Source organism: Solea senegalensis, unplaced genomic scaffold, assembly GCF_019176455.1.
Source record: "Solea senegalensis isolate Sse05_10M unplaced genomic scaffold, IFAPA_SoseM_1 scf7180000015630, whole genome shotgun sequence".
Classification (NCBI taxonomy): domain Eukaryota; kingdom Metazoa; phylum Chordata; class Actinopteri; order Pleuronectiformes; family Soleidae; genus Solea; species Solea senegalensis.
In genome coordinates this window covers 1-11,626 of record NW_025321392.1, presented here as the reverse complement: position 1 = coordinate 11,626, position 11,626 = coordinate 1, and the positions used below count along the sequence as shown (strand labels likewise).

Here is an 11,626-nt window from a genome sequence, read left to right as displayed (position 1 = left end):
TTTGTTTTTGTTTTAATGTGAGTTCACTGGGTTGAGTTGGTTCATTAAAACACAAGGTTAGGTTCTAAGGTTCTGTTTTGGTTCTGTTTTGGTAAGAAAGTAAAACTAAACACACTGTGTTGCTTCGTCTTGTTTCACCTTTGTTTATACAGATTTTCCCATTGAGACTCAGGGTCTACACTCTCCTGCTTGTTCTCTGATCAGCACTAGGTGGCAGTATCGCACCAAAATCAACACTGCAGAGCTCATGTGAGAGCTCAGAGCGGCCTGACCTTGACACCAAACACCAGTGACTGTATTTCTTATTATAATATATTATTTTAGACATTTCCTTGGTAATTGTTGGAGATGAAACCACGATTGTTCAGTCTTTTTAACTCATCCACAGTTCGGCGTTGTTTGCTCTGGTTCTTGTGTCGGACGTCTTGCTCACGCCTCTTCCTGTGACTTTCTCTGAAGACGTCACTGATGGAAAAGCAAAATCACTGTGCCGTGCCGAGGCGAGTTGTGTAGCACTAGTGGGTAAGGGGCGATATACTGTAGGTGGTATTGGTACCTGACATGTTCCGACCTGACCTGGTCAAAAACGTAACCTCCTGATTTGATTTGCGAGATTTGCGTTTTTCTCCTGTTCTTCCTGTTGCGTTGGTCTCGTTTTAAATGTGGCGTCCCGTTTTCTACTTTTACTTTAAATTCAAGTCCATTCAATCCATGAAATGTTCTGGGAACCATACGCAGTCCACTCACTGTGACCGTGGCCACAGTGAGTGGACTGAAGGAGAGCGCTCAGGGAACACACTGAGGCCCCTCTGATTCTTTCACTGACATGGCCTACATTCTTTCAGAGTCCACACACACACACACACACACACACTGGTGGCTTTTCAGGCCACTTGGCTACAGTTGAGGTGGTCTCTTGAATGAAGTGCAGGGCCCTAATGTGCTGCACTTATCTGTGAGACTCCCAGCAGCCACAAAAGATGCTGAGACGAGCGGCTTGATACTGAGCCAGAGCAATGAAGGCTGCTCTGTTTCCACTGCTGATGCTGCCTGGCCTACATTCACACGCACACATTCACACACACACACATGCACACACGCGCACACACGCACACATCGGGGAGGTTCAATGGAATCGAAGGTGCTGCATGCAGGGATGTAGGACTGATGGAGGTCAGTGCCCAGAATAATGACAGGAAAGTTTATCTCATCTTTGGCGGCTCCATCAGGTCCCACTGAGGTCCCTGCAGACAGGCAGACACACAGACAGACAGACAGGCCTGCCCAGCCTTTGCAGTGCTCAGCAGGTTATTATTACTTCTTTAACAAATCATTAATCTCACTTTATTTACTGTTAGTACCACGATACTGGTTGAATTCACTGTTGTGACCTTTAACCTCCCTACGCTCTGTTTCTGTGCTTTATTTGTTTCTCTTCTTTGTAAATGTGATGTTTCTCCTCAGGGTTCTCTCATTTTGTTCACTGTACAGACTGAAAAAAAGGCTTTCAAGGCAATCTGTGTTTGTGATGTTGGGGTATATGTGAAGATATATTATTTCCTGGTTTTAAAAGTAACAGCGACTCGTTATGTTGCTATATTAACCCTTTTAAACACAATCAAAAAGTGAAGTTTCTTTTAAAACTCTTAATGAGCATTTAAACTGCAGAGCTGTTCCTTCTTCTGTGAGCTGTGAGTCATATTCAGATATATTATTTTTATTCATATCAAACTAAATTTGAACATTGTATTTTATAGGCTTACACTTAACCATAATGATAAGTTAATGATTAGTTAACCATATATATATATACATATATATACCATGTATGTATATATATATACACACACAGTATACATGAGGGAAACAGAATATATATATGCTGTATCTGTATATACATTACTATATTATATTGTTATAGTACCTTCCCTCATCCCCTTGAAGACAGACTGAGAACAGACAGCAGAACAGAGTTCTCATTCCATTTATTAGATATGATTTATAAATAGACACACTCGGACACGTACGTTGAAAGTATAAAAAAATACAAGATTACAGGATTCTTCTCCACACGTGAGGTCTGGTCTTTGTTGCCGTTTTGACACAAGCTCTTTTTAACTTTTGAACAGTTGACCAAAAAAAAACCATAAAGAAAAAACCTAAAATAAAAATAGTTATGTAAAATTCAGTTGCTTCTACTTACACAGCATAGTAGTTTTCACTTTCACAAGTCCATTCGTCGAGCAAGTCACGATCACCGGTTAAATGAGATCATAGAAAATAAACAGAATCACATGCAGCCAGTGACGTCTCCACTGGATCTGTACAGCACGGCCAAACACATACTGTGTGTGTGTGTGTGTGCTTCAAGTTTCATTATATGTTGCCTGGAAAACTCTGGAGAAGCTGAATGAATGAATGAGGAATAAGTTTGTTTTAAAGTGGGGGAAAATCTAATGGACGATGACTGCAGAGAAACAGCTTATTCAACTTTTGACAAACACTCCTTCATGTCTTTGTTTTAAATGGGGTCAGTTTGGAATCACTCGTACGTCCCCGTTAGCTTAGTTAAAGGTCCAGTGTCGTAAAAATGTCCATTTACCACAAACTGAGCCTTTTTAATATTTATATCCAAGGATGGATTACCTGGGGCCCAAGGACTCGGGAGACCCTGAAGCCTCCGTGCTACTATCACGATATCTTCACGACTATGTTATTCATCTGGCCCTGAAGCCAAATAACACATTGTTATGTGATGGGACACATCACGATAGAGCCCCTCAATCATATACCACAGGATATGTTCTATTATTGTGGCCCCTCAGCCGAATACCACAGGTTATTATGTGACTTCTGTTTAGGGCTAGGTTATGTGATAGGTCTAATAGGGCCCCTCAATCACATTATTATTAGTATTATTATTTTATTATTAGCCAGGTGTTGCCTGACAAATAGCACATGAATCTTTGAGATTCCTTAAATTTACTTCATTTTTGTACTGCTGTACAGGATAGGTAGGGTGGGGGTGGGGGGCTTTTCCAGTCTGTGCCCAGGGGCCCACTGGCTTAACATCCTTCCCACTTTACATGAGGAGCAGGGTCAGCTCACGATGGACAAACGTTTGTCCATCACACTTGAAAGGGAAAAATCAAGGATACTCATGTGCAACATGCAACTCACACGCTGTACCAGTCAGTTTGATCCGTTTCAAATCATCAGTGGCGTGTCGTCAGGAAATAAAACCCAAACTGCACTGCGTATCAAAACAAGAAAGAACAAAGAGGACGAGTGGCTGAGTCAATGTTTCTGCGACCACTGAGCAAGGCAGCGGCGGTGGTGGTGGTGGTGGTGAGTTGCTTAAACCAAAAAGGAGGTTGCAGGGCAGTTTAAATCACACATAATAAAATCTAGTGCAGCACAAATACACAACAAATGCCACCTTCAAGCATTGAATGTACCATAATAGCTACTGTGCCACATCGGGCTCATTTTGTTCTAAGGACAATAACTCCTGCTGCTAATTCAGATCTTCTTCTTTTTTTCTTTTTTTTTTAAATTTGCAAATATATTGCAAAAATACAACTTCAGTGTTATAAGAAATTGCATGTTTTTTTTTGGTATTACACCAAGTTTTCTTTTCGTAGTAGATAAGTTACTATTCACAGTGTTTAAAACTGAACAGTACACGCCGACACCTACTGTGTGGCTGGTAACTGGCACCATTTCAAAGAGGTAGTTCAGGCTTTGTGACGTGCGATCGCACGAGGTATCCACACTGTCACTCATCACATTTAGCCATTTCACAAAATGCTCTCATAATTCTATCTACATATGTTTCTAGTTACCCACTTTCTTCCTCTAGAACCGCCCCCTCTTGACCAGACTATGCTCATTTGCCCCCAAGTCATTTGAGTTTGACAGCTTTTAATCTGCTTATTCTCTGACACCAAAGCTCACTGAGAAACTTGAGAAAAGAAGCAGCTAACGTATTCTTAAAGTACTGTAGACCAAAGCAGGTCTGGACTTGATTTGGTAAGTATTCTGTAAAGTGGCTGAAATCCATTTTCTCTTGTGTCCCTGCACGACAGTCATGTTATCAGTGACAGCGAGAGCCCGGGTCACCTGAACACAGGCTGTGTCCATACAACAGCACTTCAAAAAAACACTGAACTACCCCTTTAATATCCATTGTGGAGTTTGCTTCAGCAACACTCCTAGTCCTGCTCTGCAGAATTAAAGAACTACTAAAGTTAGTCTCCAAAGCACATTAGACTCAGTAATGGAACAAAACATTTTTAAATTTCAATATAGTATTTCTACCTAAGTAACGTTAAGACTTAATGTCTGTTTCTATATATGTTTACAGTAGCACGACTATCTCTTTCTTTCACTTTTATTTATTTACTTAGGATGAGGATTTCCGTTGCCAGTAAAAGTTTGTATGTATCAGAATAATATGATATAATATAATATAATATAATATAATATAATATAATATAATATAATATAATATAATATAATATGAGTCATAATGTAACTTTGCATAGAAAGTACTTCTTACATAACTAAAAAAATAAACAATAATCACATTTTCTGAAAGGTATACCATTGAAGTATGTGTATGAAAAATAAGTCATTTTTCACCAGCGGACTCTGTCACTGTCACGAGGCAGAGTTATGAAAAACATACACGTTTGTGTTAACAATAAAAAAAATGTGTTGTAACAGTACATGACCAGGATCTACAGGAGATGAACGACTTGTGGCGGATAAACGGAAATGTAATGTACTCATTCTCCACCTGACAGGAATTATTCTCATAAAGACTAATACTGACCAAGCAGGCATGAATATATATCATTTGGATAACAAAATACTTATCTGCAAATGTTTCTGATTGGACTGATATATAAATATGTGTAACAATATATATGTATTTCTATACATATATATATTTACAACAAAAGACGCACTTAAATAATGTCATCTAGGAGATGCGGGGTGCCTACCCAGTCCAAGGTCCTGGGCTCGGACGCAGCCATAATCATGCACATAAACTGTTTACCGGTCCTTTTATCAATAGGGTAGATGGTTGTGGGCGTGAACCTTCTGTTACTTTCCACAAACTCACAGAGCTGCTGATACACTTGTGGATATTCGTGGCGTAGGAAAACCCCTCGGATTCTCAGCTCTCGCTGTATGTTGATGAAACAGATTTCCCTGGCCTTCCTGCCTTCCTCTCCCTCTTTGTCGATATCTGCCGTTCCTGGCGGTGGCGTGAGGATCAGCGTCTCCATGTCACTTTCTTTCTTCTGAACTTTCCGCTCGGGGCTGAAGGAGGCCAGGGCGACCTTTGCATATTTTCTCACAGTTGGAGCTTGGTTCCTTGGCGACGGCCCATCAGGCAGTTGCTCACCTACAGCAATGGATACATTCAGGATGAAGCATTCATTTGGGTCGTACTCTTTACCAGCTTGCTGCAGCTCTTTGCAGTACTCCCCCAGATTGTCCCTGAAGCTATCAAGCTCCCGAAGAGATAGGTAGGTAGGAGACATATGTAGACTGTCCAAACCATACTGCAGAAAATTACTGGATGAGGCTGGATTTGGAAAACCAAGAAAGAGAACTCCTCTACCCCGAGAAAGGTAGCCGACTTTTGCTATACGTGAAAAGGCTTTGTGGACTTCGACAGTCTCCCGGCAGTGCTTGATGATGTGACGACATGTGCTGCCCATTCTTCCATACAAGCAGCTTTCTTTATGAATGTCCCAGTCCTCTCTGCGACAGTTACGGGAACAGTAGTAGGTGTAGCAGCTGTGGCAGGATTTAAAATATAAGCAAGCGTTGAAAAGGGTCTCTGTCCTCCGACATTTGTTGTTGGAGCACATCATCGTATCGTCCTCGTCTGGGCTCTGATCTGGGGAACACTCATCTGCACTCTTCATAGCGTCACTGGCTGCATCCATATCTAGAAAAGCATCTGGATTCATTCGTATGGAGGTTGGCTGCTTGTCAAGAGGTGGCGGTTCCTCCGCACCTGCCTTTGAGCTCTTTCTGGACAGCGACGCTGCTTCCTCTTCGTCAATCAACTTCTTGAGTTGATCCAGAATGTCTTCACTGGCCCTTCTGCTAGGCGGCTTGTAGTCTGTCACAAGATCTGCAAGAAGCTCGTCAAGTTGTTCTAGGCTTTGCTGTAGTGAGGCGTTGTCATGTGTCTTCTCTTTGGTTGCGCTTTCAAAGTCACACTGAGACAATTCTGGACCCTTGATATTTCTGGAGTCAAGAACATCCCAGCTGGCAGACCGCCCTTCAGCCTTATTAAGTTTCCCTGGTTGAATGTCATTGTCGGTGATTGTTATCTCTGGAGTGACAAACCAGAGTTTACTGGTGCTGCTCTTTACCGTCTCTGTTGGACTTTTGTCAATTAGTGAGTTATCAGACATTGATAAGGCTGCATAGCGTCTTGGGGAACTGGAGAGATTGACAACCACTGGTTCTGGCTTGTCAGCTGCGTCCACCGCAGGCTTCCTGGAGTCAATAAGATCATCATAGCTCTGACGCCGCTGCACAGGAGGAGGTTGCTCCTTCTCTCCATGATAGTTGAGAATATTGTCCCAGGACCTTGAGTAAGATTTGGAATCTGTGCCGATTCTTTGAGGTTCTACACACGGGTTCGTGTACCAATGTGCTAACGCAGGCTCTTGCCGGACTCTGGTTGGAGTGACTTGAGATACGTAAGAGGCAGGATTAGTGGAATAACCAGAGGCTTCTGAGCCGTACCAGTCATCTGTTTGAGCCTGAATAACTCGAGCATGTCTTCGACCTTCTGTGTAATATGCCCTCGCTGGGACGTGATGCTCGGGTGGCATTGCATACACATCACTGGGATAGTAAAACCTTGGTGGAGCAGTCTGGATTTGATAAGATCTTGGATCGTCCCCATAAAACATTCTAGTTGGAGGTGTCTGTATAATGTATGGCCCTGGTTCATTTGCTGTGTAGGTTTTGGGATAGCCTGTTTGCACAGAGTATGGATAGGACTCCATCTCAGGATAATAAGGTCTTGTAGTGACAGCATGCACCATTCGAGTCCTTGGATCTTGCACATATTGCACTTTGGGAGTATATGCTTGTCCCGGTGTGTAACGTTCGTCGTGATAGTACGAGGTTGGTTGAACAGTTGTCACATATCGCCCGGGGTTGTCTGCATAAAAGAACTTTGTTGGCACGCTGGGACTCGAGTGAGCTCTTCTTTCCCTTCCGTAGTAATCACCCGATGGAGGCATTCTTTGTGAGGGGATATCCATGGATTGTAAGAAAGTGTTTGGCATGCTGCGGGAATATTGATAAGCTTGCCTACTCTCTGGACCTAATGAGTCAGTGGGGGTTGGTGTTCTTGAGTAGGAGAAATGGCGTGGTACAGTCAGACTCCTACTCCCTGCACTGTGGTGCCTCTGCCACGGAATGTCCATTTGTGGTGTAGACTGTTTCTGTCCAGAATGATGTAAGGCTGCATCATCCGGTTTGATGTCCATCCGGCACCTGACATGAGGGCTAGTTGCTGGTTTATCCATCCCTCCATCTTCAGTCGTATCGGCAGCATAGTGAGGTGAATATCTACTGCTGTCGCCCATTTGAGGTTGCAACTTAATGGGATGTAGTTCGTGCTTGTGCGCCCTTGTTGCAGCGTACGATGTTTCCCTGCGCGGTGATACTTCTTGTCTCCAGTGAGAGTCTCTTGCAGCCCTTTGGTACTCCCTTCCCTTCCTCCCTGATGAAGAGCACCTTTCAAAAGACACAGGGGTGAGATTGGTCTGGACCCGAGGGGCACTTTTTGACCTGGTCCTTCTTTTTTGCTCAGGGACGACTACCTCACTTGCCATATCAGTGGCCATTGGTTGAGAAGTCAACCTATGGCTAAATATGTCTGGAGCAGAAAAGCGATATCTCTGTTGGCGGCCCAAGGAATCCCAGGCAACATCTTGGTTGGCTGCGTGCCTTTCAGCTTTCCTGTATGGGGACTCCATTGAATATTGGCGTGAGCTTGGGTACTCCAATGACTTATAGTCAAAGGTATGGCAGTGCCTCTTATTGACTTTACTCTTACTGTCCTCCAGTGTGTTGTAATTTAGAGAATCACATTGTTTGGAGGGTTGAAGGGACTTGTAATGTGAACAAATGGGAATCACTTTTATATCTCGATGCACAGTTGATAGCAGTAGGTCAGGCGGGTCTGTGCGTGTCATCTTAAAGGGAATCCTCTAGTTTTCTCCATCAAGTTGCTTTAAAGTTGATGTTGCCTGAAAAGAGAGTAAGGACATTTAGTCAGTTACATTTGTGTGGGCAATAAACAATTATTCTAGCAACTGTGCATGAAGAATAAATGTACATATTCATCTGCTTGGTCTCCATAAACACAACCGATACAACATTATTTGTATGCTGCGTCCTTCTGCCCGAGCAAAACTACCAGACCAGACTGAAGGAGCGTTTGATTTGATTATCGATTAACTGGTTTGAGTGTTGTTTCTCTGACATTTCAGCTTCTGAAATGTGAACATTTTCTGGTTTCTTTGCTCCATATGACAAAGAAATGAGTAAAGCTACAAAACAAGACATCTAAGGACATCATCATTCCAAGCTTTGATCAACATTTCTTAACATTTTATGGACCAAACTAGTCGATAAATGAAGTATCGACACAGGAGTCCATTATTAAAATAAGCCTTAGACATAAAAAGTTTAAGCTCTAATTTCACCTAAATCTCAACTACACTCAAATCACCCACAAGTTTAGAGGTTCTTCAGACTATTCATGTAGTTACAAAGGTTAGAAAGTCATTCATGGAATGGAACAAAACTATTCTGTTTTTTGTAGTATAAATAAATCCTCTTTTGATGAGTTTTGAATCCATGCTGTCTTCAATTATAGCAGCAGCATCAAACATATGCCCAATTATAAACACATGAGTCTAAATCCGTATGAAAGCATCCCACAGTGGTTATTTTAAAAGTGAGTCACACAGTGATTGTGCTGTGCAGCTTAAAAGTCACACTTCTTTCCCCCCCACATTATTCACACCAGTATCTAGAGGATTCTTACTTAAATGTGTGAATGACACACTCGTTCTTTGCGCCGTGGTTTTTGTCGGATGTCGACGGTGACTCTAAGCCTGTGATGACTTCTGGTCCATTGAGCTGTCACTCCAAAACTCAGTGGCCAATCACTAAGCAGCTTCCTAAGGCCCCGCCCATGGTCAGAAAAAAATCAGGGAGCGCAAAGAACAAGTGCATTTTCAACCCTCATGTGGAGGATGAAGTGGTAGAAGATAAGTGAGTGGAGTTATTGTGCCTACATTGTGGTTTTTGAAAACCTTCATTGCAATATCCAACAGTACAGTATTAGTTAGGCCTGCAACTAACAATTATTCTCATAATTGATAAATCTGTCGATTACTCTGTTGATAAATCAGTGTCACTAAGTTTAGTTATGTTAACTAACACTTTACTAACCGTGTAAAAAAAGAAAAATCCATAAATCTGTCAAATCAAAAATCCAAGAAGTGAAAAAATGCTGAATAAGAAAGACTTGTTTACATAATAAGGAAAAGCCAAGCTGCTGCAGCCTGTGTGAGAAAAACAGCAGGACCCAGACTGAGCATCTGCTCTCGCACACACGCACACGCACACACACACACACACACACACACACACACACACACACACAGAGAAGAGCAGATGGAGAATGATTATGGTGTGACATGGCTAATGTTCCTCAAATCCTGCACCGACTGCATGTGCACATTTGTTCGTGTCCTGAGAAAAGACTGCTGCAGCTGTCAGAGTGCAGCGACATGTTCACACTAAAACTAAAACACCAGGAAAACTTCAGTTTCTGCTCTAATCCACACTCCATCCACACTATTGTAAAATCATCCAAATTATAAATCCACATTTCAAACCTTTTCACCAATCAAGTTAAATTGATCTGTTCCAAATCTTCTTTTTCTTTGTTAAGTTAGGTTTATATTACACAGTGTAACCACTACACCAACCGTGTGGTATTTATATTCTTACTGAGTCTGTATACACAATATTATATATAATATAATATTCTGTCTTAACTGTTTGAGGGACATTTTATCCACAGGCACATGGAAACACACAAGTATAAAATGATGATTAATGACATTGAACTAGCATCTAATATGAATTTCTTTTTTTTCTTTCTTTCTTTTTAATATCTGTATATATTTTCTTTTAGGTAATCAAATATTTTTTATTAAGGTAATTATGCAAAAATCAACAAAAGTATACATTACCAGATGCAGTAGCAACAGTAACCAATGCACCAAAGGCTAACCCTTTTAAATGTGCCATTAATACCACCGGCTGATTAGCTGTGTTCTTTACATGTATCCACTGCAAACGTCTTTAACACCAAATAAATGACATCAAGATAACGTGAGAATCCACTTGTTCACAGTAAGTTGTTCTGGTGTTTCCACCTCATAGCAATTCATGCTTTAGCAGCAGTCAGACCAGCAACAATGACACTTTTATGGTGCTCGTGAATCTGCAGATGACATCATTCATTCAGGTGGACACACACACAACATCCTCCTTCCAAAATCAAGGCCGCTCCGGGACTCTGACACTGATAATATTGTTTAATGGATGTTTCCTTAATGACTGATCCCAAGGAACCCCAAAGGCCCCGAAGGCTTCCCCGAGTTACATTACATTACATTACATGTCATTTAGCAGACGCTTTTATCCAAAGCGACTTACAAAGGAATCAAGTACAATTAGCCAGGGGTGGAATCGAACTTGCGACCATGATGTCTTTGGTACACAAGGTAGGGTCTTAACCACTGAGCCACTCCACCCCACAGAGTTGTAAATAAAAGAAACGGAACTAAAGCAGAGGATGAGACTGAAAGAGCACGAGGGCTCTTTCTTTTTCTCCTCCGCCTCTGCATTCTATTTTTCTATTGATTAGTGATGGCACTGTTTTTTTCACAGTGTTCCTAACTTAGTACTTTTGGTTGGAGGTTACCAGCAGTCCAGTTATCGGGCTTTGTTTACTTTGAACCGTTTACTTTGTCTACTTTGTTTTTGAATAATTCATTTTTGTTAATAAAATTCATGATATTTGGTTGCACTTGTATGTTCGCTCTCCTTTGGAGCCAATTCCAATTTGTCTAAAGGAGGCTGTAACATATTTGGGACTCATCCAAACTTAATTTGCAGTAGGTTGGCTTTTGTGGGCAGAGCTTAGATTGCTTTCGATCATCCTCTGACTGTAGTGTGCCGGTGAATAAACCTGTGGTGTCGCCTCCAAGGCCCAGTGCTGATTCTGGGTTGAAAGAAAACGCTGTGGGTTTGTTAAAGATAAACCAGTTTGTTTCTGTTGTAAAAAAACATGGTCCTACTACAAACAACTGTTTGCCCTGAATAAAAAACACAACAAACCCCCTTAAGCAATTACCTACTTAAAAGCTGACAATCCAGATGAACTAAGTCAAACGATTTTATTGTCACTCATGCTATGTTTTCACTGTCACTCATGTTTTCAAAGTCATAGTATAGTATTTCGTCCAAAATCAGTCAGAAAAGTCATAGT

The 11,626-nt window shown here is 41.6% G+C and overlaps 1 protein-coding gene across 1 annotated transcript; it reads right to left on the bottom strand.

The window, feature by feature from the left end:
- Nucleotides 1–1,968: 1,968 nt before the first annotated feature.
- ajm1 (apical junction component 1 homolog) lies at nt 1,969–8,290 on the bottom strand. The gene has a single exon (XM_044017588.1). The coding sequence runs from the start codon at nt 8,244–8,246 to the stop codon at nt 4,974–4,976; it is 3,273 nt and encodes a 1,090-aa protein (XP_043873523.1). The 5' UTR covers nt 8,247–8,290; the 3' UTR covers nt 1,969–4,973.
- Nucleotides 8,291–11,626: the final 3,336 nt, after the last annotated feature.

Excerpts from the sequence above, each read along its gene's own strand:
- ajm1 (XM_044017588.1), bottom strand. The coding sequence starts at position 8,246 with ATGACACGCACAGACCCGCCTGACCTACTGCTATCAACTGTGCATCGA.